The 27,992-nt window shown below is 39.4% G+C and overlaps 2 protein-coding genes and 1 long non-coding RNA gene across 4 annotated transcripts; 2 read left to right on the top strand and 1 right to left on the bottom strand.

The window, feature by feature from the left end:
* The first annotated feature begins 7,344 nt into the window (after nt 1–7,344).
* On the top strand, nt 7,345–8,641 carry LOC306825994. The gene is made up of 3 exons (XR_013779341.1): nt 7,345–7,443; nt 8,117–8,259; nt 8,382–8,641. It is a non-coding gene; the product is annotated as an uncharacterized lncRNA (long non-coding RNA).
* Nucleotides 8,642–10,626: 1,985 nt separating this feature from the next.
* Nucleotides 10,627–16,051, top strand: ces2b (carboxylesterase 2b; the record flags this gene model as incomplete). The annotated part of the gene is made up of 12 exons (XM_079345590.1): nt 10,627–10,814; nt 12,615–12,807; nt 12,891–13,032; nt 13,215–13,348; nt 14,121–14,274; nt 14,398–14,502; nt 14,632–14,730; nt 14,835–14,990; nt 15,117–15,333; nt 15,430–15,579; nt 15,708–15,780; nt 15,865–16,051. Exons 1-12 carry the CDS (start codon nt 10,736–10,738, stop codon nt 16,049–16,051), a joined length of 1,689 nt encoding a protein of 562 aa, XP_079201716.1. The 5' UTR covers nt 10,627–10,735.
* Nucleotides 16,052–16,734: 683 nt separating this feature from the next.
* Nucleotides 16,735–24,553, bottom strand: fbxo31 (F-box protein 31). 2 transcript variants are annotated; one of them, XM_079345588.1, is made up of 10 exons: nt 24,005–24,553; nt 22,828–22,899; nt 22,429–22,515; nt 21,974–22,050; nt 21,649–21,816; nt 20,305–20,379; nt 20,050–20,159; nt 19,752–19,905; nt 18,748–19,124; nt 16,735–18,515 (listed from the first exon to the last, which is right to left on the bottom strand). In XM_079345588.1, exons 1-10 carry the CDS (start codon nt 24,417–24,419, stop codon nt 18,293–18,295), a joined length of 1,758 nt encoding a protein of 585 aa, XP_079201714.1. In that variant the 5' UTR covers nt 24,420–24,553; the 3' UTR covers nt 16,735–18,292. The 2 variants fall into 2 exon arrangements, with proteins under 2 accessions (XP_079201714.1, XP_079201715.1); XM_079345589.1 differs by lacking the exon at nt 22,429–22,515 and having other exon boundaries at nt 24,005–24,551.
* Nucleotides 24,554–27,992: the final 3,439 nt, after the last annotated feature.

Here is a 27,992-nt window from a genome sequence, read left to right as displayed (position 1 = left end):
GTTGGCCATAGAAATATTTGAAGGATTGTCATTGCTTGGCTTTTTTTTTTTCTCCATATTCACCTTTTGCCAGCACAGCTCTCCATTCTTCATAAGACTGAGTCTCAGACTCTGTGCAGAACCAGTTTCCAAAGTACTGCTGATGTGATGCCTTTTTGCAAATGATGTCCGACTTTTTTTTTGTTTTCATATTTTCTTGTCACTTGTCAGGCACGCTCGTTTTCTCTTCCTGTATTGCTGGGTTGTATATGAAACATCTTTACTTGAGGTCTGAGTTGAGGGTGGTATACATGTTTATGGCATGTTGATGAACATCATCTGTAAATATCCTGCAGATGGTGGAAAGACAGGATTTTGGAGTTGTGGAGCCTGGGAAATGGTCTGAGGCATCCTCTTGAGCTTTGCCTCCCCAGCAGTGTTTAGGAGGCAGAATGAAAGGATGAGACTCAAACTACCAGAAAGCAGAGCAGCTCCTTTCCAGTAAGCAGAGCCGTTCCCATTTGCAAAGCCGCAGGAAGCTTTTCAGAGGCTGCCATTGGTGCGTCTGGAGCTGGGATACCTTGCATCACAGTCTCATGTTCCTGTAACTTGCAACGCCTGCTGAACCGGGGGGAAAAAAAACAAATGTATCCCCCAACGTCTGCCACAGGGGGATGATCAAGACGTTCTCTTCTCCAGTCAAAGTAGGACGATGTGCTAAGTCCGAACAAATCCTCTTCCAAGTCCTGCGACTCCATTTCCCTCGGGATCAATAAAGTATCTATCTATCTATCTACCCCTCAATATTGTCAAGGCCAACACAGACCTAAAAAGAAACATTTCAGAAGCTTTGATAGCAGAAAACAATTATACAATTGAAAATATCTGAGCATTTCCAACATGTCCAGAATTTGTTTACAAACAGAAACTTAAAAAAGGAATTGACATTACATCATGTGATGTGAACTCTTCGGATTTTGGAAGAAACCTTTCTGTTGGTAACTCGGCCGCACTGGGGCTTCAATAAAAGATGCCACTGGAGGAGGGACAACACACAATGACATGGTGCTGGATTGTGAAGATGTCACCGGAGATCGAGGGACCATAGAGGACGATGACATGGAGCTGGATGCAGGAGTTGTCAATGGAGATGGAGGGAGCACAGACGCTGCGGAAAATGATGCTTGTGAGGAGGCAGCAGGTGTTATTTCTGTGTCGAATGTTGGGACAGTGATGTCATGAAACTCCTCAGGTTCAGCATAACCTTCATCAGTCTCTACATCAAAGTCAGTGGTCTTTGACTCCTCAATGGCCACCTTGTAGTCCTGCAGAACTTTACCAGTTTGCTGGTAGAGGTATTCAAGTCCAATACGCTCACCTTTAAAATATATATAGTATATTAAAAAAGGCAAACAACAGGCCTAGACATTCTTTAACAGCTCAGTGGTAACACTGTTTTTGTAAACTTTGAAGTTGTCACAAAGAAAACAAAGAGTTGTCTACCAGTGTACTTTCTTGGCCCAACATACTCCTTATGATCTTCTTGCCAAGAACCTCTTCTACAAGATTGCTAACAGCCTGACAAAGAAGCTGATTGTAGCAACGTGGCTGTTGGGCCTCATTCCACCTTGAACATCCATTCACAAGATATGTTTGGTAGAAGGTGTCACTTGTCAGTATACCTGTAAAGTAATAAAATAAAATCATATATGAAAAATTGTACTTACAATTAACTTAATCTCTGAATAGTTCATTTCTTTATGTATATTGAAATTAAATCATATTTTTATAAAGTCACTATTAAAACTTATTTACCTGTGATGAATCTGTTCAGACGCAGGTGAAGGTACAGCAGAAGGTTTGCGAACGGTGCACTCCCTTTATTACAATTTCTGTTTGGTGCTCTGGACACTGCGCTGACAGACACAGCAAACCTTCCTTCCAAAGCTCGCATTGATGTGCCATCCTGAGCTGCACTACCTGCTACTTATCTCATGCTACCACGAGAGTGAAAGCTCCGCTAGCATTCAAAAGTGACCAAAACATCAGCCAGAAAGCATCGGAACTGAGAAATGGTCTGGGATCACCACCTGCAGAAACACTCCTTTATGTCTTGCTAATTGCCTATTTTCCACCTGTTGTCTATTCCATTTGTACAACAGCATGTGAAATTCATGGTCAATCAGTGTTGCTTTCTTGTGATTGGCTTGGAATTACATTGTGTTGTTTAAGTCGACCAACCAGCCCTGTCAGCTGTAGACCTTAATTTTGGTAGTGGCAACCAATCACGTCCCTGTCTGCTACGAAGAATACCAGAATTCTACCACGATGTGGCCAATCCGCGCTCGTATCGCTACCAACATTTACAGACCTAAAAACAGCTTCAGCTGACCAAAGTGCTTTACAGGCAGTGTATAAAAACAGCCTTGAAGAAAAATAAAATAAAAAGCAAAGACAACACTCGTAGCCTGCATACGCATTTCATACAAATACACACTCACATAGACATACATGTGCATACATGAATACAATAAAAAATAGAAATATGGGACCCGTTTTAAGATGGTTTTAAAGGCCTGAGAATAAAGTTGAGTTTTGAGTTATTTGAATGAGTTGGTTTCTCAGATGGGACAGGCAGTTGGTAATAAGCCTAGCATTAGAAGGTGATCTGAATATAATCAGTGTAGAAATATGCATATGCTACAAATAAAATTGGCAGTTATGGCACATATTTCACACATTTTGAAAGTGGTGTTAAGGTTGAATTGAACAGTTTTATATTTTTTTATTTAAAGACATACTACAGGAACAAATGTTTTCAACCTTACACTCCTTGGCCTTAGATTATTTTGTGAAAAAAATACAATAAGTCAAACATGAATAACAATTCCATTGTTTAATGTGATCGAATACATTTATATTGTTTGTTATGCTAAGGATTATGTAACCCAAAGCAGTTCATAAAGTGAAAATAATACAAGTGTTAAATACATGTGATGTTTTCCACAGCTGTTTTATACATCTGTTTCTCAGTTTTATTTTTATATTTTCCTTTTATATTCTGGATGGAACCTCGCTTCAGGAGACGAGCTGATGGCTGTCTTAATCTTACAGACACAATGAAAGCAACAAACGTGAAAGATACCTGTAGCAGCCCCAGAACAAGACAATGAGGAAGCGTGGAGTTCGACTGATGATTTTTTATTATCTCATTTCGAGCCCCGTGAAACTAGAAAACAATCAAAAGCAGTGGATTACAATTCCTTATAAATATATAAACATTTTACCATTCATTCAGAAACATTTCACAGATGCAACGATTTTACTTTATACACGTTAACAATAACGTACGCATTGAAACAGGCCTGATTCAAACACACGACTCATCACATAATAATTTGCACAATTCGCTTTTCATCACACAGGACTCTCCATAAAAGCCTAAACGAACCTTATTGCTTGTGTCCAAAAACAATCCATAAAGCTCAATTTTAGAGTCACGTTCCACAACAAGAAGTTACCGTAACAAACCAACAAAAAAAAACAACATTGTACACACGATAAACTTAAGCTTAAATTATCTGCCTTCTTCCCGCTGCTCGCTGTAAGACAAGCAGTGTGCGCTAAAACGCGCTATTCACGTTCCGGGGTGGCGCTACATGACGGAAACAAACCACAGGCTCCTTTGGCCACTAATTACCACCAGAAGCGAGCCGTGGATGCGACCCCTGCCCCCCAGATGGAGTGCTGGACAAAGCAAAAAAAAAAAAAAAAAAAAAGGCTTTAATCCACCACGTGGAAATAGGTAACTGGAAACACCTGCTGGTTTCTTTCAAATGCAGTTTTGTGTGTTTCATTGGCAGACCTTGAGGTAGATATGCTGCTTACCTGGTGGCAGCTATGGAGGGGGATCCCCACCAGAGGCAACACTCACACTCCCAGGAAATAACCACAACAAAATGTGTTTCAGGGAGTACATTTTCCTTCTGGCAGAATTGCTGTTGCAATACAAGGACAATATAATAGAAAAAAACCCAGCCAACTACCACAACCCAGCTCTGTCCCTCCACCCAGAGCATTTCCACCATCCAGAACACTCCAACTCAGCATGCTGCCACCTTTTCTCTTCACTCCCTCTTGGTTGGGAAATTGCACAATTCAAAAAGCTTAACCAAGACTATGACAAGGCTGGTTCCCCTCCCCCCTCCTCAAAGCAAAAGCATAGTGTTGTTTATCCGTTTCTTTTGGCTTTGACCGAGACACGCACACGGCCCTAACCTACCCTTGCTCGACCAACAGTCACTACTTAGGGAGGCACAGGGCCCTTACTCATCCTCGACTGTCTCTGCTCAGCGAGCCACCTTCTCCCACACCTCTGTCTACTAAGCTGGAGGACAGCACACTGCTGGCAGAGGCAATACGTTTTGAAAAGTCCAATGTAGCTAACTTTGGGGGTTTCCTCCACAGGTGCCACTGAAGACCAATATTTCTTCTCCTCTGGGGAATTACTTTGGCCATCCCCTGCTTCTCTGGATGCCACATGAGCTGTGGCAAGCCAAGTTGACCTGTCCGCACCCAGACTGCCACAAAGATCTTCTCACCTCTGCTGGCCTGCACCAGAAGATCAGACAGGTTGTGGCTATGGGTAAGATCAATTTTGTGGCATCCAGGATCGCCCAGGAGTGTAGCTCTACATGCAAACAGGAACTAATGAAGGGAGGCACCTTTTGCCAGCCTTCTGCTGTGCCAGAGGTTCCAGGCCCTGAAGAAGGCCAAGACATCAGAGCCAGAAGCTGCCCTGAAGACAGCCATCTGACACTTTTTTGCTGAGCAGAAGCGAGCGACTTCCAGATGAGTGAGATCTGGAAGTCACAGCGGAAGCATGTGGCCTGCATCCAGGATCGTCCAGGAGTGCAGTTTTACATGCAAACAGAAACTGTAATAAAGGGACCCGTTTGCAAACCTTCTGCTGTACCTTCACCTGCATCTGAACAGATTCATCACAGGTAAATAAGTTTTAAGAGTGACTTTATAAAAATACGATTTCATTTCAATATACATAAAGAAATGAACTATTTTGAGATTTTTTTTTTTTTATATATTATATATATTTTAAAGGTGAGCGTATTAGACTTGAATACCTCTACCAGCAAACTGGTAAAGTTCTGCAGGACTACAAGGTGGCCATTGAGGAGTCAAAGACCACTGACTTTGATGTAGAGACTGATGAAGGTTATGCTGAACCTGAGGAGTTTCATGACATCACTGTCCCAACATTCGACACAGAAATAACACCTGCTGCCTCCTCACAAGCATCATTTTCCGCAGCGTCTGTGCTCCCTCCATCTCCATTGACAACTCCTGCATCCAGCTCCATGTCATCGTCCTCTATGGTCCCTCGATCTCCGGTGACATCTTCACAATCCAGCACCATGTCATTGTGTGTTGTCCCTCCTCCAGTGGCATCTTTTATTGAAGCCCCAGTGCGGCCGAGTTACCAACAGAAAGGTTTCTTCCAAAATCCGAAGAGTTCACATCACATGATGTAATGTCAATTCCTTTTTTAAGTTTCTGTTTGTAAACAAATTCTGGACATGTTGGAAATGCTCAGATCTTTTCAATTGTATAATTGTTTTCTGCTATCAAAGCTTCTGAAATGTTTCTTTTTAGGTCTGTGTTGGCCTTGACAATATTGAGGGGTATGGAGCCGTGCAGGACTTGGAAGAGGTTTTGTTCGGACTTCAAGCACATCGTCCTGCTTTGACTGGAGAAGAGAACGCCTTGATCATCCCCCTGTGGCAGACGTTGGGGGATAAAAAAATGTTTCCCAGTTCAGCAGGCGTTGCAAGTTACAGGAACGTGAAACTGTGATGCAAGGTATCCCAGCTCCAGACGCACCAATGGCAGCCTCTGAAAAGCTTCCTGTGGCTTTGCAAATAGGAACGGCTCTGCTTACTGGAAAGGAGCTGCTCTGCTGTCTGGTAGTTTGAGTCTCATCCTTTCATTCTGCCTCCTAAACACTGCTGGGGAGGCAAAGCTCAAGAGGATGCCTCAGACCATTTCCCAGGCTCCACAAATCCAAAATCCTGTCTTTCCACCATCTGCAGGATCTTCACAGATGATGTTCATCAACATGCCATAAACATTTATACCACCCTCAACTCAGACCTCAAGTAAAGATGTTTCATATACAACCCAGCAATACAGGAAGAGAAAACAAGAGAGCGTGCCGGACAAGTGACAAGAAAATATGAAAACAAAAATAAAGTCAGACATCATTTGCAAAAAGGCATCACATCAGCAGTACTTTGGAAACTGGTTCTGCACAGAGTCTGAGACTCAGTCTTATGAAGAATGGAGAGCTGTGCTGGCAAAAGGTGAATATGGAGAAAAAAAAGCCAAGCAATGACAATCCTTCAGCTTCTTAAGTGGGTGTGTATAACAGTGTCTGAGACTCAGTCTTATGATCACCAATGGCAGTGTCTGAAAAGCTTCCTGCGGCTTTGGGGAAAGGAACTGCTCTGCTTTCTTGTAGTTTGAGTCTCATCTAACTGCTGTGTTACCACTGAGCTGTTAAATAATGTATTGGCATGTTGTTTAATTGTTTGCCTTTTTTAATATACTATCTATATTTTAAAGGTGAACATATACGACTTGAATACCTCTACCAGCAACCTGGTAAAGTTCTGCAGGACTACAAGGTGGCCATTGATTTTGAGACTGATGAAGGTTATGCTGAACCTGAGGAGTTTCATGACATCACTGTCCCAACATTCGACACAGAAATAACACCGGCTGCCTCCTTACAAGCATCATTTTCCGCAGCGTCTGTGCTCCCTCCATCTCCATTGGCAACTCCTGCATCCAGCTCCATGTCATCGTCCTCTATGGTCCCTCGATCTCCGGTGACATCTTCACAATCCAGTGTAACGGGTGTCTTTTCTGCTGAAGTGCTGAACCTCACTGGACGCACATTGGTTACTGGTCTTGTTGCTTGCCTTGTGTTCAGTTATTGTGTTGATGATAGAAGGGCTCGGATCAAAAACTGCAGATGGTTTCTCATTTAATATGAATCTTGCCGTCTGCTGCATCTGTCCAATTCAAGATAGATAGATACACAGCAAATTGAGAAGAGTTAAATTTTGGGTGTTGGCAAAATTTAAGCAAGTGTAGAGTCAATTTAACTCTAGAAAGAGTCATATCCCTCCAAATGTACTCTCAGTGTAAAAAGAGTTGGTGTCATATACGAGAGTAAAAACAAAGTGTCAGGCAAACAAATCTGTAAGTGTTACTGCAGCATCTTTAACTCTGAACCTGTCACTCTTAACTCTGACACTTATCAAGTGTTAGTTATCCCGCCCCAACATGCTCAGACGTGCCCACATGCCCAGTCCGAAACCAAGCTAGATTGTTTCACTTAACCGTGGCGTGCGTCAACTTCTGGATTTGGCTGTACGCTTTCAGGTAAGAAAAAAATGTAATTTCTGTCATTTTTTTCTCATATAGCTATTGATTCCTTTCAAATTGTTTTGAGTTATTGTATTACTGATAAGCCACTGTAGCACTGTAGGCTAAAGTTATGCTAACCGATCCAGATATAGCAAGTAGCTTACATGTTTATTTAGCTTGCTTAAAGCCAAACCTCATTGTGATAGCATACAACTTGTGTTGTATGCTATAATGTTGCAGGTAGGGCTTTCAAATTAGCTGTTAGTTAAGCTGAATTGGTGAAGTTTAATTTAAGGCTGGCTGAAATAGCTTTTCTGTGTTAACTACTAAACTTCTATGAGCACTAAGTTAGGGTTGGTACATTAGCATATGGTGAACAACATTAGTTTGGTCTTATTTGGTACTCCCAGTTTTTAAGACTTGAATCAATTTTTTGTTGTTGTTAAACCACAGCAACCGAAGATAGACAAGCAGCAGTTTGTCAATACAATATCTATAAACAATATCTGTCATACAATTAGGCTTTTGAAAAATCCTGATGATGCATTTCTATCATCATTAAAGTTTTATTATTTTGTATTGTGATCTCAAAATATATATATATTTTTTAATTTATCGTGATGTCATTGTTTTAAGGACTTCAGTTATTATATAAAGTATTTATGTTGATTTTTATTTCATTTTTTAGATCCAGAAATCCATTTGGTTGCAGAAGAATCAGAGCCATCAGCATCACCAGCTTCTTCTCGTTCAGATTCAACTGTTATTCTCGCATCCACAAAGAACAGGGAGAGGGGCTTGAGAGAACTTGATCATGATGAAGCAAAAAAGGTAAACATCACTATAGACATATATTGTTAGCTCACCAGTTCTTGAACTGCGAAACTGCAGCTGAAGTAAATCTTTAACATTTTCAAACTTTTCTGTCTCCTGTCCTCTCCTTTATCTTAAAGGCTGGGATAGTGACATGTCCTCACTCCTGCTGCTGTTGCTGCTCCTGCCCTCTACGTCAACAGCCAACATTAGCTCAGCACAGGCAGCCAACCACCTTGAGAGATTTGTTAAGGTATGTACCATAATCTTTTCATATCACCAACATTGTTTTTTGCAGCAGTTGTGAAAAAAGTGCATGTAGTTTTCTGTAGGAATGCAACAATACACTTTTAACTTATCTGGTATATTTTTGGATCTCTTTCATTCAAACTACTGGAAGGAGTCAGCCTCGCTGGAGAAAGAAATGCAATTCAACCCTTCCTTCTTTGCACTGCTGAGCAAAAGAAGAAAATCCAAAGGTTCTTCATTGTTTTGGACAAGAAAGCAATCCCAATTGTTTCTTATGTATGCATAAGACTATCAGTGAGTGTGTGAGTGATTAATACTGTATATCTGGTGTGCTCTAAGACGGCAAAGTGAGAGATGTTCCTGGTTTTGATTCTTCTTTCTTTCAACCCTGCACAGTACCTGTAAATTGCATTGTGGTGCACATTTTGAAAAATAAATTTGATTTTATCAAACATATCAGTATTTTTGCATAATTTTGAAAACATTTTTTGATAATTCATTACCCAATGTTTACACCCTGCAGTGTTAATAGAAAAGTAACACTTTTTATAGTTAAAAAATATACTCTAAAAGAGTTAAATTCTAACACTACATTGCAGTGTTAAGCAAAAGTGACACTGGTTAGTGTTACCCAGTGTTAAATTTTAACTCCGAAAAGAGTCAATAATAACACTAGAACAGTGTTAGTGTACAAACTCTCCAAAAAGAGTCAAATTAACACTTTGTGGTGTGGACCCATATAGACACTTTAAAAGTGTTGATATCAACTCCTATAGAGTTAATCTGAGTATCCTGGTTTTGCTGTGTAGATAGATAGATAGATACTTTATTGATCCCGAGGGAAATTCAAGGGAAATGTAAAAATCTTTGTAACATGCAGTTTCTCCCACAGGTCTCCAGTCCCCTTCTCTCAGTGAGCCTAGCGTGGACTGTGATTTTACTTTAGACATAGCTTACAAATAATCCATTTTAACAAGTCTCTGCTTCTGTTTTTAACAGCATTACTGAGTTGAAATTAAATGTAAAAATAAATTAATTTTAATTATTTTACTGCTAAATGCATTTCACAGTATATTAATAACAACCAGCATAATTATTTATACAAACTGAACATGTAAAATACACGTAAAATATACATACCTGTACAAGCCAAAAAGCAAACATGAAAATCTTTGTACCGTTTCTCTCACAAAGGTCTCCAGTCCCCTTTTTTAAATTGTTATTTATGGTCATCAATGTATTTCATAAAAAACTTGACAATGAACCATATAGGCCTTCAAAAAACAACCAACCTACCAAATCACAACCAACTATAGTTGTTCGTCTTTCATGATGATGTAGACGATGAAGAAATCTTCACTGACACTGACTTGTTTGTATAACGAGAAGTTTATTTATATAAACAAGAACAGAATCAAGGTTTTGCCAGTCCACCTGGGAGAGTCATCAGACAATTCTCGAACAAAGAAGGAGACTGTTATTTATACATCATTAGTCAAAGCAACATCAAAACATCTATGCCTTATTTGTACTTACATCAATACATGGCATTCAGGCCAACACCTTCTCATACTTTGCCTCAAGGCGTACAATTCAATGTGGGGGTGACTCCCTTAATTTTATCTCCTCCTGTGTACCCCGAGAGGCAACACCTGTCCAGACATGTTATAGTTGTTCTCCTACACATTCTTAAGGGAGGAGTAGGCCTACTAACCTTTTACCCCAAATAATCCACTTCATTCTCTTTGATGTTAAAGTCTTCCATATAGAACACTAATTCCTCTACTAAAAGTTCAGGTTTTAGCAGCACAGCTATACTATAGCACATTTGTTTGTAATTATTTATACGACACTGCGTAGCACTTGTAATTCACTTCACAACAAAATACAGCACGACTGTACAACGCTACAGCTATAACGAGACAAGCCAGTGGTGGCATTTTAAACGTTTCTCGTTAAGCACCCTTCCCGCAATGCTTCGACTACACGCGCACCTTAGAATAACTGAGGTTGGCTTATTCGTTTCTGAAGAGGAGGCGGGCTTAGCCACAATAAACGGTTGGAGGTAGCCTAGTGGGCGGATAGATACAGAATTGGTTACAGTTAGGTTATGTCACATGTTGCGCGCAATGTCAAATCCAGCAGTACTTTGGTCATGATTTGGGGCAGGAGTATGTGACTTCTCGTTTTCCTTTTTGCAGAGTTTGCCTGTGTTGCAATCCGTTCAGACTCAGAGACGACCGCCATGAAGTTACCCGCAAAACCAATTGTTTTCTTCTTTTTGGGATCTGTTTTCTTTCTTTCTGTTTCAGCAGAATCAAACGGTAAGTAACATTTCTTCCTTTGAATTCCTCCTCTGATTGAACAGTGTCATTTGGATTCTTGGGAAGCAGGAAATGTCTGCCTTCAAATGCAAACAGCTTACTATAACTACAGTATAGGTTACAGGTGATCAATCTAAATCCACATGCCACTTTTAGTGCACCTAAAATAGCATTTCACCTACTGTGGGTAATAGGAAACCTGATAGTGTCCAAAGGTGAAAATGCAACATCAAAACAGGGTCATTTTTTTCTTAGACTGTCATTTTTTTCAAATGGTTGAAAGCTAGTGCCAGATAATATAAATCCTGGAATGACTTTGTGTTCTGTCATGTTAATCTGTGAAGAGGTCATGTAACTTGTTGTTAAATGCCACTCTGCCACATTCTCTTCAATTGCACTGGTTCATGACATAAAACACACCTCAATACACATTCACATATTTTTGTCGGCTAACAGATGGTTAAACCTTATGATAACTGCTGGTTAAAAAATAAAATCCAAATTTATATAACTTGAGTCAGTTTGTCTGAGCTGATTCGCTGTTTACCTCGATTAGTAGTTAGCCAAATTAACAAAGAAGGATTACACATATCCATTATATGAGGCCTCTTTGAGTGTCAGGATATATGAGATCGTTCAAAGGCTTCTGCAGTTAAAAATTACGAGTTGGCTACCAGGGATTTCTAACAGAACACAGACTAGAACATGTTAGAAATGATGACCACCCATCTTGTTCCAACAATGTTCAAACAGCCAGAAGTTGTTGCTTGAGTGTAAAAATGTATGTGCAGAGATTTTAGCAAAACAAATGTTAAAAATGTTAGAATTGTCCTGATGGGGGAAAAAAAGAAGTCATGTTGCTATTGATGTTGTTTTAAGAGGGCACTTGTGAGGGCCTCAATTGTGTTTCTGCAACAGAAGAGTCTTTAGAACAGGGGTTCCCAAACTTATCTTACAGTATCTATCACACAGTGGTCATACATGATATGATAAATAGACATAGATTCCTAGACAAAACCACCCATTGAAAGCATTGTGAAATCAGCAGTCAGTCGTTGCAGCATGCTTTGGGCCAAAGTTGAAGCAGGGTGTGTCTCATAACCTGACCAGTCCAGAATGGGCATTCATGGATTAGTGGGCATGTTTTCCTCAGCTGAACTTGATCCACCATAAAGACAGTTTTAATAGTTTTATTATCAAACAATCTTGGAATCACAAGGTTCATTATAGAGCATCAACTTGCATATGGCTTTTATTTTTATTATTGTCCAAAAATGATTAATTAATGATTAATCATTAATGCTTACTATCCTGAAAAAGTAAACTAGAACAAAGTACAAATTGATCTTTAAACAATTCCCAAAGGTTTTCATTTAGAGACAAAAGGATGTTCATTATGTAATTAGATGGCAGACTTCTTGGATAATTGAAATGCACCATTATCCAGGGTCAAAAGTTTTCAAGGCGTCATATCAGCCCTTATGTCTTCATATATTTAATTTAAGTGACTCAAAAGTCTTAAGTTACTCTACAACAACAACAACAACAACAAAAACAGGCATTGCAAACCCAAATTCTTTCACATAGCTCTTGGTGAGTGAAATTAAATTTTTAGTTATTGAACTATCTATGCATTTTGAGTTGAAACTGAAGTTACAACCAACCAACCAGCTGTTGCATTGCATATACTGTACGTAAGACTATACTGTAGTTATCACTTAGCTGTAAAAAAAAAAAAAAAAGTTTTCAAAGTATTGAATTTAAAGCAATGATTCTATCTGAGTTTTTACATCCTGACAGCACCCGAGGTCCACACAGCACTCGGAAGTCTAAGGGGCGAATTTGTGAGCGTAAAGGGAAAGGTGGATGGGGTCCATGCCTACCTGGGTGTCCCATTTGCCAAGCCACCTGTAGGCCCTGCCTTGAGACTCTCTGCACCCCTGCCTGTGGAGGGATGGGAAGGAGTGAGAGATGCCTCTAAGCAGCCACCAATGTAACAATTTATGTGTTTTCAGTTGCTAGATACCACACTTTAATATTTTTTGTATGATTATTAAAGATATGTTTCTTTGAAAGGTGTTTTCAACATAAACCGATTCTTATTGATCTGCTTGATAAACTTGGCGGCATGGTGGCAGAGATCCCAGACGTTTCAGAAGACTGCCTTTACCTGAACATTTATGCACCTGCTAACAGAGCTAATGATGCCAAGCTCCCAGTAAGAACCCTTCACAGCTCAGCTACTTGGTTTCAGATTTGAATGGTGGTTTTGGTGAAGATTTCTTGAATGTGATTGTAGAATCCTTTATGCAGTTTTGGATAATGATGTCCATATTTGGAACCAGGCAGCAGAGAGATCGATACTGGCCTTAATTTGTGTCCTTGAATTAATCCTACCAGGTCATGGTCTGGATCCATGGTGGAGGCTTTACGTTAGGCTCAGCATCAATGTATGATGGCTCTGCTCTGGCTGCTTACCAGAATGTAGTTGTGGTTCTGATCCAGTACCGCTTGGGAGTTCTTGGCTTTCTCAGGTAAAAACAAGTCACTAAACCATCAAAATAAACATACTATTGAATTCTTAAGAAGTAATATTGTTATTATACAGGTGATAATCTTATGCATTGTAATTTACAGTATTGTAATGTCATGAATACTATGTTCAATAACAAATCCCTTAACTACTGTATTTACTTCTGTGAATTTTAGTAGGGTCGGTATGTACCTGTTTAAGGAACTCCTGATAACTCCCAGAGTTCGCTGTGATTCAGAGTCTATGCCAAAGGACTCTGTAAGAACATCATGTTCACCCTAAAGTCATTTATGACTTTGTCATATTTCATGCTTAACCTGCACATGGACTAAAAAAGTAGATAGATAGATAGATAGATAGATAGATAGATAGATAGATAGATAGATAGATAGATAGATAGATAGATAGATAGATGATAAAATGATTAAATCAGATTGAATTGATTTATAAATATGTAAATATGATTACAAGCATTCATTGTGTGTTATTTCCATTAAATATTCTGATGGCCGTTAAGAGAAATGACTAACGTTAAGGCCTGCGCCTCGGGGTGATCAGCCTGTTACTGAACGTACGCGATTGAATCATGTCCAGGGTGTGGAGAGGGTGTGTAGGATGTTGATTATTTCTGTTTTTAGGGTATTGTATTCTATCATATTCTATCCCCGTACTGGCCACAGTATCATTGTCATTAGGTGGGAAACACTGGTGGTTATAAACTAAAACATGACTGGTGTAAACACAGCCTAACAGAATGTAACTGCTCTATCCAGCACGGGAGATGAACACATGTCAGGGAACTTTGGCCTACTGGACCAGGTCGAAGCCCTGAGATGGATCCAACAGCATATACACAGCTTCGGTGGCAACCCAGATTTAGTTACCATATTTGGGGAGTCTGCTGGTGGAGTGAGCGTATCCCTCCTGGTAAGTATTAGGCTGTGGTTGAATGAGTGGTTGAAACACACTGTTTTTCAAGTATTTTATGATTAAGTCACTGCTGAGTTACAACTAAAGAATCCATCAAACATTTAATGTGGCTTGAAACAGCTTTTGTCACCATTGGCTGATGGACTTACTCACCGTGCCATTGCTGAAAGTGGCACTGCCGGTATGGATGTGCTTGTAGTAGATGATCCTCTACCAACGACACAGGTAGATTTTCAGCATTTGTTTTCTTGTGTAAAATCTTTTATTATTGCACAGTATAAAGATCATTACAATTGAAACTTTTATTTTCATTTTTCTGATTTGTTGAGATAACGTTCTTATTTACCTCCTTAGATAGTAGCAAATGTATCTGGCTGTAGCTCTGACAGCATAGAGAAGATTGCTGATTGCATAAAAAACCTCGACCTTGATTCTTTCTTTACTATTGTAGAGGTGAGATTTTTAACGCAATACTAACATATTTTGGCTTGATATCATTTTTGTGTGGTTTATTGTTGTTGTTTTTAAATGCTCTATTAACACTTAATTCTCTTCAGGATGCAGGACTGAGATATCCTATAAATGTAGATGGACACTTCCTGACAAAACCTGTGGAGGAGCTTATTCATAAGAAGGAACTTCTAACTATACCCTTCATGACCGGCATTAACAATGACGAAGGAGGGTTTTTACTTGCTGATGCAAGTATTAATGTGAAATTGTTTCTAAATTAGAAATGACCCAAATGCTAAGAGATTTTTAATATGAACCTGTGGGAAAAATATTTAGCTTTGCTTCTGTGCATGTTTGAAAATGTAATTCCTGCTGTTTGCCCTTAGTTCTTTGCTCCAAAAAACTGGACAGAGGGACTCGATCTGGAGACTGTCAAGAACATGCTCATGGTGTTTTACCCTGATCCAACCGTGAGAGATCTGCTAATAAAAGAATATATGGGAACTGGTGAAGATCCTGTGAGAACTAGAAATGGGTACACAGAGCTTCTTGGAGATATGTTGTTTACACTTCCAGCTATCAAGATTGCTAATGCCCACAGAGGTACTTAATATAATGTAAAATTGTTGGAAACCCCTCCTGATATTTACTGACCATTTAGAAAAAAAAAAACAAGATGTCACATTTTTCTACTTCTAGATGCTGGCGCACCTGTGTACCTGTATGAGTACCAGCATCCTCCCCAATTTTTGAAAGCAAAAAGGCCAAGCTTTGTTAAGGCCGACCATGGAGACGAAATCTTTACTGTATTTGGTTTATGCTTCACAAAAAAACACGTCACATTAAACCGTAAGGCTGATATATTATTATTATTGTTATTATTATTATTATTATTATTATTATTATTATTTTCAACTGGCCATTAGAAATCTTTTTTATTTGGTTTAAAGTGCTCAACCAGATAATCATTGTTTTAGATGTATGCCCAGAGGAGGAGGAAGAGTTGAGCAAAGTCATGATGAGCTACTGGGGCAACTTTGCACGCACTGGGTAGGAATGAGCCTTTATTAGAGACAAAAATGCACATTTAGATGAGACAAACTCCTTATTAACTTGTGTTCTTCTTGTGTGCAGTTCTCCGAATGGGGAAGGCCTCTCTCACTGGTCAAAGTATGGAGCAGAAGAACACTACTTGAAAATTGATTTGATGGAGCAAGTAACTGGTCAACACCTGAAGAAGGACCGGTTCATCTTCGCGAGTCAGACCCTGCCAGAAAAAATCCAACAACTCAAAGAGAAGGCGGATCATAACGAGCTGTAGTACAATCTCCTTTCTATGCTTCATAAACGTTTATTGATTCTATTTTTAACAACCAATAAATCAGCTGAAACCCATTAGACAAACCATGAGACATATGATACACTGTAATTAGTGTTTAAAAATAGCTGAAGTAGTATTTTAGTCTTTAACATAAATAAACATTTTTGTGGTATTTTGAGAAGTTTGGGCTAGAGGTCTTTTATTTACCGTTAATATGAAACATCAAATTAAACTCAAGGCATAGAGCTTCAGGAAATATTTTCTTGACTACGAACTTACATGTTCAAGCTTAATATAAAGTATATTTTAAAGCCTTTTAAATCTGTTTGAGACAAACTTTTCAACAATGTCGTTTGAATTACTCACTGAATAGTCCACACTTTTGTTCTCCCTCTACACAGAAACACTGGGAGCACATGTATATCGGTGTGATTGGTTGGGTCATGGGTTTACAGTCCAGTTTCTAATCAGGGTTTTTTATTGGTCCAGCACCAGTATGAAAGGTGAACGCAAGTGATTTAAGTTCACACTTCGTATTGATAAAATAAGTTTGTTGTCTATCTTTTGCCCCCCCATAGCAGTGAAGGCTGATAATCCATCCTAGGTGATAGTTGAGATCGGTGTACTTGCATTAAAGCACTGGGACGCACATACAACAATAAACCAATTTGACAAAAAATTCATTTCAGTTTGGTATTTTGTTTATTTCTGAGAAGACCATTCAAGCTGAAAAGCTCCCTGAAGTCTGAAATGAGCAGTTCAATACGTCCAACTTGGATTGTTTTTCCATAAAATCAGGCGCTTGGCATTGAAAATGGTCCAAAGAAACACTTAAAAGCAAATCATTCAAAAAGCTGGATACTTCAGACTTACAGACAGGAGAATGTGTACATTTTAAGTACTAAATTTGAGAGGAAATGAATAACTGACGTAAATTGAAGCTTCAGTTGACACTTTTTTTTGCAAATGTTAGTAAAGCTGCAGTCTGCTCTAAAAGTTCTGTTCTGTGGTTCTTACTGATTCACTATACTGCCCAGAAAAGTGCACTTGGAGTAGGAAAGCTACTGGGCTTCACTATCAGGCCAAAATGACACATACAGACACTCAGAACATTGAGATGCACTTTTAGCTGCTGGTTTGTATAATATTGAACTAGCCTGATTTCAGCTTTAAAATAAATAAGGAAACTGGAGGGAGTCATTTTGGATGTTTAAAGCCAGGCAAACATTAGGTCAGCCATTTCATTAAACAACAAACACAATACATTTCCAAGGTGACCATAATTAAATAAGCACATAACCTGTCAAGTTTTGATTTACTCCAGTTTACCAGCTAGTATATGTTATGTTTGCAATTACAATACAGCTTTCCATCTTACATAACATTACGAAAAGTGTGGTAGATGCAGAGCATACAACTGTAAAAGTTAACAACTAAGTTCAAGGGGCAGAAACTTATCAGTTGAACCAAAACTGACTGCTGTAGCTACATTGTTTGATAAGAAAGCAAATTCTCTCCTGCTCATTGTAAATCTCACTAAGAATCCCTATTGGACAAATTGATAAAATAACCATGAAATCCTATGTTTTCATTGTACACAAATACTGACTTGTGGAACAGATTAAAACACCTGAGATGTTGCCCTTTCTTTAATCTGGGTGTTTAAAGTAAAAACAAAACTACTGTCAATAAAACGTAATGGTCTAATATTTAATATGAATGGGATGCTCTTTGATCGAAATAAATTGCAGCATGCAGTTCAATATGTTGGGCACTAAAATTGGTGCCATACTATTTGTGGAATACATTGGACACCAATATCATCAAGCACTATAGTACAGACATGGTTTTAGAATTAGAGGCACGTACAGTTTGCTCCATTGTAAGTGGTATGAAATATCATTCCTTCTCTCCCGCAGGGAATAAATAAATAAATAATAAAAATGTATGTGACCTGTTATCATGCTGTACTGGAAGATTAAAGTCGTACTTAGGTGAGGTGATAAACAGTGATTGAGGGGGCGCTCGTAAAGGAACAGGAGCACAAGTGTGCCAGGTGAGGGTGACATAACTATCTTAACGAGACAGTCGAGCCCAATGTTTCTAAAAGATACAGCTAGAACAGGGAGAGGTCATAAGCTAGCATGATAGCAGAGATGTCAGTAGAGAGGACAGAGGTGAATTGTGTGTTAAGGTATTTCAATGCATTGTATTGTGGGAGGAGATTTAAAGCAAGCTGCATCAGGATGTCCAGGACTGCATGTTGCGCAGCATGGCCTCAAACCGCTCCATGTTCGGTGCATGAGCGTGGGCTAGTTGGTCCGTCAGACGACTGTACAGACTGAAAGACTTCAACTCCAACCAGATGAAACCAAAACGGTCCTCATCAAATAGCACAAAGAGCCCTGGCGTGCGCTCTGGACTTGTAAAGCCGTGCCCAGCGATAAGGCCTGTCCCATAGAAGCTGAAATGGAGGAACATAAATTCATCAATACGTCGGTGCTTCTGGACCCTGTGTGAACTGAAAACAACAACTTATAGCAATGACCTTTTTACAAAAAAAATGAAATCACTAATTTATAATAATAGCCAAAGGTTATCCTCGATTATCGTCATGACAATGTCCTCAATGACTAATGCAGACACACTTAATGAATAAGATACTGTTACTTTTCAATTAGCTGTCAAGTTCTTACCATTTCCTGCAGGTGCGAGGGTACACCTCATTACGAGCCATAACCCCCAGGGGCAGGACAAAGGGCTGGGCTTCAGGAGGATTGTCGGTATTACTGAAAACAGGCAGGCAGCCGGCTGATAACGCATCACTGTCTGCCTCTGGCCCTTCTGCTGCGCAGTCACCACCACAGGCCCCTTCTGCTGCACCTCTGGCTGTGGCAGCAGAGGTGCTCATCGCCTGTTGTTGTTGTGCCTCCCTTTGAACCTGCTCGTGTACCCCCAGTACCAGTCGTGAAAGCTCCTCTATGTTGCGCTGTTGCTCTAAGTCTGGAAGGACCATGGGCCGGCTCAGATCAACATCCAGGGTAAGTTGTCCGGCGGGAACATTGGGATCTCCCTGCAGGAAAAAGTAAGGTTACAGTCTGTACCACCAGAAGATATGGTCAGACATATGAGACTTTCCAATTGTGTGAGAGTGCCTTTTTAAAAGTATAGCACAGTTTCCACCAGAGTTTTTTTTGCTGAAAAGTAGTTATGGGCAGAAAGATTATTAACTAGAAAAATGTTTCCACTTCTTCCTCTACTACTTCACATCAGTCCAATAAGGCTATCCCATAAAATGACAGAGCAAACATATACGTCAATGTTGCTACTAAAAACTGTTTGTTTCACTCAGCTGGTTATGTCCGACTCAAGGATAGAAATGCTGACAACGAATTAATAAACATTTGAAATAAAGTTCAAAAGTAGCAACTGGTGTGTTGTACCCTCAGCATTACCAGCTTGGTAGAGAGAGAGCTGCCAGCACAAGACACGAAGAAGTTGAATGATGCAAGTCTTTACAGCTACTGCGATTGCCTTGCTCACGTGCATGCTAAATATGTAAATGACGTGGTGTATTTTGACCAAAATAGTGTTTATTGATACTTTAGGAAGTAATTAAATCAATTACAGGACAGCAGTTTTCCCATAGAAAATTAACAAGCTATGCCGTATTTTTAAACACGATTTTTCACTCATTTACCGTGAGCTTTGTGGCCCTTGCAGAGGTCTCGTGGAAACTTAGCATGACAATCTCCAAGCCGTGACTGCCATAGGTGCCTTTGAAGAGACCAGGCTGCAACAGGTCAGAGGGCATGAAAGGAGGAAGGTAGATTCTCCTGTATGTCAAACAGTTGCTGGCAGACAAACAAAAATACACAATAGTTACAGCTAGACCTACATGGAGAAAAATAAACAGTCAGCCATTACATATATAAGAGCAACATCTCAAGACAAATCTGGATACCAGAGAAAAAGTGTGACGCAGGATCAAGACTCACTCATATTGACTTGTGTAAATAAACTTCATTAGGATGAGCTCCTGCATGTGCTCATGGAAAATTTCTTCCAGTGTTCGACCCCATTCTTCCTCCAACCAAGTCCTGAACTCCTGAACACACACAAATTATAGGATACTGATAACACTCTTTGAATTTCTACATCATCAATGTACACAGGCTGTAAAACATAATCAGCAAAGATAAGTCAATATCTGTAACAGGTCATGTCAAGTGTTGTAATCTGATTTGACCCACCTCCTGTCTGCCCCCTGGCATGCGATGATGATCTGTCTGGTTACATTTTGTTGAAAATTCGTCCTTCTTCACAGTCTAAAAAAGAACATGGACATGTTAAAGGATGACTTAGGTTTGGGTGCACATGGCTGAGTAGTTAGGTCCCGCTGCATGTACAAAAGGCAAAAGCCCTCAAAGCGGGAGGCCCAGGTTCACGTTAAACCTATTGCTTCTAAAGCTAACCTATTGATTTAAAAATGTGTACGTTCTTTTAGGGCCACATGCAATTAAACAGAATACAATCTTATTATCTGTACTGTATTGTCCAATCAGGAATGCTGATCTGGTCAACTTTTGTTACTGTCACTGTCTGCATGTACCTACAGTCAGTAACTTAGTCTCCACACAGACTGTTTAACAGAGCAGGGTTATGTCCAAACACTGAAGATACAGTGAGAGCGATGTCCGCTGTCTGGTCTTTGAATACAAAGCACACAACTACATACGATGTATTTTTCCGTTTTGTGCAGCTGCTTGCAGCAGATGTGATTCGGTGCTCTCTTGGGTTTGCTGCATCTTGATAAGAATCTCCCCACACACGGGTCTGGGATCGGAACATTTTAAAACAGGAGCTCTGTTGTCTCGCACGGAGCCACCGGACACACTCGGTGCGTTCACTGCGGTCGTCCAAACCAATTAATTATTTGCAGCGTACTGTATCAGCGTTCAGAGCACGTGCAGGCAAGTACGAGTGTGTCGGTCATTAATATGATCACTACAACAGTCCAGTCCACGTGTTTATAGAAGTATTCAAATGAATGCATTGTTGTGTGAACACGTATATCTGACTAACACTTGGAATGTTAATAAAGACATTGGATCAAAATTGTTTTTCAGAAAAGGCACAAATTGGTGCATAAAACCTCATCAGAATGCAGGAAAATAAATGTTTGGTGTCCACAATCTTCCAAAAAATAAAATGGAGTACTATGTTAAAATGACATTTAATTTGGTAAAGACTGTTATTGACTTGCTCAGGACCTGAAGTTCAAAGTTTGATACTTTGAACTTCACTCTGAACATGGTTTTCTTTATTAAGGACTTAAGATTTACTTTTGACTTGCCAAAAAAAATGACTTTGTCCTACCTTAGCTTTCCTGCATGTCATTCCTTCTCACCCTGATTTCTTTCTCTGTCTACTCTACATTCAAATAAAGGCAAGAAGCCCAAAAATACATCTTTAAAAAAAGATGACCTACAGTACTTTTATAAGCTTCTAACCTCAAATGAAGTGATCTGTGCCAACAAATATCCTCAGTATGTTGCTATGCACAAAAAAAGCTTTTGAACCATATAAGCAGTCACCTGTATATCTCCTTTGTGGGGCCCCTTGTGTCCGTACATGCACTCCACTGTGGCCTTTTTGCTCTCCCACATATGTATACGAAAGAGGGGCCGTCTTCTCATTGGATCCTCCACACGAGGGTCATGAGGTGGCAAATACATCCAGCCAATGATAAACAGCCCGTCCACCTGAATGAAACATACTTTAATAGTTATCACCAACGTAATATAACATGAAGAGTTTAATACTGCAGCTTCATAAGGGAACAGATTTTGTTGATTTTTTTCTTGCAAAAGAGCTCAACAAACACTCACATTTTAATGCAAATTGAAAAACACAACTCACCACAACATTGAGCAGTCCACCATAAGGCCCAATGTCAGGCTGCCATAAGCCCAAAATATGTCTGTATGGGTGAAGCACTGAAACACAACGAAACACCACACTAATCAGTTGCAGCAGTGCTAAATCAATGTTTTACTATGAGCTACATTTTGCAAGGTTAGAAACACTAAAAAAGATGTTAAAGATTCACAGAGTCAACCATGAGTTAAGTGTCTGTCAGGGTGGAATCTATGAGCTGTAAACACAAAAGGAAGAAAGTGTGAACGAACCGCAGTCCCTGTCAGCCAGACTAATCAGAACACACAGCACCCTAAGTTTCCAGCATCCTGTTAAGGTTTAGTGTAAAAGCAAACAATAATAAATGTATTCTCCAGACAGGATGCATAGCAATGCTGCTGCTGCAATCGATAAGAGTCCAAGTCACACAACCTCTCATGCTTCTGCTGTGTACATACAGTGTGTGTAAATGTCTCTATAGTCCATGTGCTCATAGTCGGGGAGGAGCTTCATAAAGCGCCCAGACTTCACTCGTGGGTTGACACCTGGACACAAAACAGACATGTGTACTGCAACCAAGGACTAGTGTGGACTCTATGTAGCCGTCTTGTGAATGCAGTTATGTGCCAAAAATAATCTAATCAAATAGTTGCCAGTTTGTCTGCCATGTTTTGTGTTGGCAATAGTTTTCAAATGTTTAAAATAACCTTTTCCCATAAACTGCAAAGACCTTTTTTTGGACACCTACCTCCACATAAACACAAAGAACATATTAGGCTGCAAAACATAAGAGGACAAGTAGCAATGAACAAAATCTTTACTGGAATAATAAATACGTCACGTGACGATAGACTCACGTTTAACGTAGAGGTCCCGGCTTGATACCCCACCCACTTCCATTTTTCGCAGATCCTCCTTCATACCAAACTCTGCAAAGAGAAAATCCATAAAAAAAGTATTACCATTTTATTTTTATATATTTATTACAACTTCATCAAACATAGTGTTTGCAGTTCCCTAACATCCCCAGTGAGCTATGAACAACAGAGCTTAAGTGGTTAGTGTTTATTTCTATGATTATTTATACTTGGACGTTGTAATGGTATGTATTAAAGAACAAAAACACCAATCGAGTGGCAGAAGCCTACTACACAAGCCTAATTATTCAAGTCACTTATTTGTGTTTAATATTCGGTTCAACTTTTTTTTTTCAAGCTAACAATACTGGAAGATTCTCTTGGATTAAAACGTATCTTCTTCCAATAACCACTTCTTTTAATATCATGGTATGAACTGGTGAAGTCACCTATTGTGGGTGGTGTTCAGAGGGAAATCAATGAGCAGCAAAGCTGTGTGTTTTTATTGGATTGCCATATATTATGTTACTTAATTGTTAAAGATGTATCATTGTCTTTCATGTGGAAATATAAATGTTTTATTGTATTATTGCTAACTACTATTTATAAAAGAAAATAATCAAATGCTTTCTGCATTTTATGTAATTGTTTAGTGTCTCAGAAGTTCATCCAGAAAGCTTTAAGAATGTATTTTTTTTAAGAACCTGTCATTATCATTATTATTATTATTATTATTATTATGTATACACGTTGTCTTTTTTTGCATTTAATGAAACCTGTTACAGTAGGCCACACGCCCCTCACTACACATGACACAACACAGGCTGCTGTAGGTGCTTTTTAACAAAATAATGCTCGAGGCCTCCAAGAGACCAAGTCCGACTCTGAATCAACATTCATATCTGCACAGAATGGCTGACATGGGCCGACTAACAGGAAGACGTGGTTTGTTTTTGTACAGAGGCGGTTAAGGACGCAGTGTTAACTATAATGTGTTCCGATAATCCTGAACAGATCCATAGAAAGCTTATCAAAGAGCCATAGCTGTGCATGGCGCCTGTCAAAGAAGAACCGTAAACAACAACATGCAATCTGTCACTGCTTTTTTTTAAAATCTTACAACAGTCTAAAATAACATTGAAATATTACTTGTACTCGGTAATAAGCCTGTATTTACCTTGCGTGCACCGCCGTCTCCAGATGGTTTCAGTGTTTGCGATTTGCTTGAATTTCTTGCAGACGAGGGCGACATTAGGTAGCGCTGTTCCGGGGAGCAGGGACAGTATTTCTACGAGAAGCTCCGGGGGTAAATCCGCTAATGACTGCGGGTGTGGAGGTCCCGAGCTTGTTTGCTCGAGGCAGCTCATACTGTTGACATGACCGCTGCCATATTCTCTCGCGTCACTGGGCCCTGCAGTGGGGACGTCGCTCTCCGGGCCTCCGCAGCCGTCGGCTTGCCTCTGTCCTACAATCCGCTCTTCTTCATCCTCGTCCATTTCAGAATCGCTTCCCTGATCCTGCTGGTTTTGCCGCTGTCGCCTCCTGCACCTCCGCGACTGACCCACTCCGCAAAGCCTGGCACACACAGCCATTCTTAGTCACCAAACAGACAACATTACATCACTAAAACACATTTATCAGCTGCAGTGGGCTCATCTCCTTCTGCAGCCACGAGCACGGGAAGATCATTGGTTCTGACGTCACAGCGTTGCGCGTACCGAGCTGTGAGCAACTTTTCCTCCCTTCACCACCGGCAGTCATTTTCGACACAAGCCTAGATGATTGTTTCTTTCTTTTGATTTAAACATTTCAGTAAAATAATAATGTATAAATGTAAAGCAGATGCTCATTTTACAGCTTTCCTTTCGAGTAATCGTGTATTAACTACATACTCAAAGTGCCAAATACACATGAATACAGTACATAAATATGCATCAAATTCAAAGTGCATTATCAGTATAAACAACATGCACCGATGATTTTAACCTAATAATATTTGAGGGACATCCGGGAATCGAACCGTGATTGCCAACCAATGAGTACCTTTCTCCATAGCGCATAACGAAAGCCGTAATGGACCTCTCTTCTGCTATCCCTTTATAAACTTCTCAATATAAGAATAAGTAGGGGGCACTGGGGTAAATTGAGCCAAAAGTTCAGTTGAGCCACCCCTTGTTGCTAGAAAACGGTATAATTTTTTTTTTTTTTTTTTTTTAAAGCTCATGTGACCAAATATTTAGGAAGAAGGCATCGTTTCATCATATCAAGTCTGTGAAGTCAAAAACCATATGGATAAAGTGGTTAGCATTTATTAAAAAAACAAAAAAACAAAAACAAATGTGTATTATGTCAATGTGAGCTATGACATGATGTCGAAAACCTCGCTTTAAAAGTATTTAAGCTGTGGGTACTAATAAAGTCAAAATGGTAGCTCTGGGGTAAGTTGAGCCGGTTGGCCATAATATCTACTTTCAAAGAGAAAGATGAAGGATTCTTCCCAAGATGCAATGTCATCGCAAAACTCTCCACACCTCACAGAGCTGGTGGCACAGCTGGGAGGTCCCAGCAGTTTGTGTTCCCCTGCAGCCTCGACAGGTGGAGTATTGAGTAAAAGTGGAGTTGGGAGATGGATGGAGGGAGGGATGGGGATACATGTGTTACTACTTCTACTACTACTAACTGACCTTACTGTCAGCAAGGACATCAACCAACTATCTGGACTAAGGATTCAGTTCTAGTGATTACTTTCCAAAATCACAGCTGTAAATAATGTCTTCCGAGGCACACTTTAAGGCATTCTCATGTTATTTATTTATTTTAAAAAAACAGCCGTTTAGCATTAATATGCAATATTATTAATATATTTTTAAAATGTGTTGTACCTGTAGAATTGTGTATAATAAATAAAATGACACATGGATGTGAAGAAGTGAACGTTATTTATGGAGGTGGGGACAAGGCTAAATTTACCCAACACATGGGGTAAATGTGCCACAAGAACACTTTTTTTTTTTGACATGCTATATTATTGAAACAGTTATGTTTACACTCATTGTTTGTTTGAGGAGATGCACAACAACCTGACATATAAGCAGATATATTAGTTCATTCAAATATTTTTAAATGATGTTTAATATATGTATAATATATATCTATATTTAGGATGATCATGTGTTTTGTATAAATACAAAAATCTATGTTATATAGATCTATGCAAATATACATATAGGCTATGCTGCATATTCGAGGACAAGAAGGCAATGAAGATGTTTCAGTAAAAGTGGTAGTTTAACTTTTGTTTGTTGATGTTAAGAAAAGACAAATAGTAGTAATACACGGTTATAAAATAGGCATATGACTCGATATATAATAATAAAGACCACAGTCTATTTGCTCATTGATGGTGGATAGACAGACTATACTAAAGCTATTATTTAACCAGAGTATTAGACCTACAGCAACATAATTGCTCCTGGATCATAGGCCTAATAAATATATATAGTTTCTATCATCCGTTAGTTTAACACTGAACCAATCATAAGCTAAGGAAGGGAGGCTGCTTGGGACAAATGAATGATTATTAAAGGGAGATTACCTCTCGTTTAGGTCATGAATCAAACTAATAAACAGTTATTAGATAGATAGATACTTTATTGATCCCGAGGGAAATTCAGGAAAGTTACATTACATGATGGATTTATGAGACCGGAAGGCAATGACACACTGAATGTGCCAGTTTAAAAAGATGAGATTTAGAAATGTAGACAGAGTCGATGTTAGGTATGTGAGATGGTGATAGGTCTCTGCCTCCGACCCGAACTGGTAACTGGACACGTTTACACAAATAATAATGCCATTTTATAAGACTGTCCCTCATCAGCAACGCAAAATCATCGGAAGGGCTTTGAAAATACAAAAACAAATATGTATTAACATATTTATGTTAATCCGAGTCCATTTGTTGTGATTGCTGTTTTTTTTCTCCCGAGAGTTTCCTTTCAGGAGAAAAAGAACGAGCCAGCCAGGAGTCGAACCTAGAATCTTCTGATCCGTAGTCAGACGCGTTATCCATTGCGCCACTGGCCCGCGATGTGCGCAAAGGATCATGGGAATTTCTTAAAGGGCCAATACCAAGATTAATTTTAGATGGATAGATAAATAGATACTTTATTGATCCCGAGGGAAATTTTATCCGACAAGGCTGAAAGAAGAACCCTTAAAGCCACAAAATAAAGTCAGTGTGCTTCTTTCTTCCATATTTTCAGGGTCATTTTATGACAGCGCGATGTTGACGTGCTAAAATCATGAGTAGTTTCACATCTGCATAAGTCCCAACACAACCAAAAGGATATTTTTGTCGAGCTGTCTATGGTTTTTCCACACAGGAAAGTCACTGCTAAAGTATATCAACATGCTCCACGTTAGTTATCTTAAAAAAAATAACTTTTCTACCATGGGCTAAAGTAACGACATTAACTGCGTAAATGCATGACTTTATTCAAGTAATTTTACGAGTTTAACTTCGTCTTTTTTTTCTTTAACGTGGCCCTTATCTTCCGTCGTAAGTAACTGGCACAAACCCAGCAGATAGATAATTTACTTACTCTGTGAGGTACTGTCAACAATTTTTTACAGTCTGTGGCAACAACCCAGGAAAGGTCTCGCTTTATGCTGCATTCAAGTGCTGCTCGGGTGGTGCAAGTCTGAACGACAAACTGTGTGGATGCTGCGAAGAAGACAAGTGAAATGTTACTGTTTAAAGTCATATTTGAGAAAATTTGTTGTAGAATACGTGAATTAATAAATAGTATGTTAACATTAACGAAACATATTCAAGTTGGGCACCTAATGGTTTCCGAGTTGCCGACTTGAGCAGGTGTTCATGTGCGTTTTACAACCCGGAGACTCGTTTTTCCGACGTGTCCGACATGACTTGAATGCAGCATTACGCGTAGTTGGGGGCGTGCCTTGTGTAAACCGGGTTGCCAGGTATGTTACACAACGCGTTTTTTACTTAATGTTTAACTATCATATAACTCAAAGTACACAATGGAAAGAGGATATGTTTTATTATTATTTGTAAATTATGTGCGGCAGCCGAATTTCTTTTGTCATATATACATTTTACAATTTACTGTTAAACGTTGTGTCAATGTGATTATTAG

Source organism: Symphodus melops (genome assembly GCF_947650265.1).
Source record: "Symphodus melops genome assembly, chromosome: 6".
In the NCBI taxonomy this organism is placed as follows: Eukaryota; Metazoa; Chordata; class Actinopteri; order Labriformes; family Labridae; genus Symphodus; species Symphodus melops.
This window is presented reverse-complemented; position numbering and strand designations above follow the sequence as displayed.

Coding starts and splice junctions, on each gene's coding strand:
- fbxo31 (XM_079345588.1), bottom strand. CDS start 24,419: ATGGCTGTGTGTGCCAGGCTTTGCGGAGTGGGTCAGTCGCGGAGGTGC. Junction 22,051..22,428: donor TAGAGACATTTACACACACT/GTATGTACACAG, acceptor GTTGTGTTTCAG/TGCTTCACCCATACAGACAT. Junction 21,817..21,973: donor GTGGACTGCTCAATGTTGTG/GTGAGTTGTGTT, acceptor TGTTTCATTCAG/GTGGACGGGCTGTTTATCAT.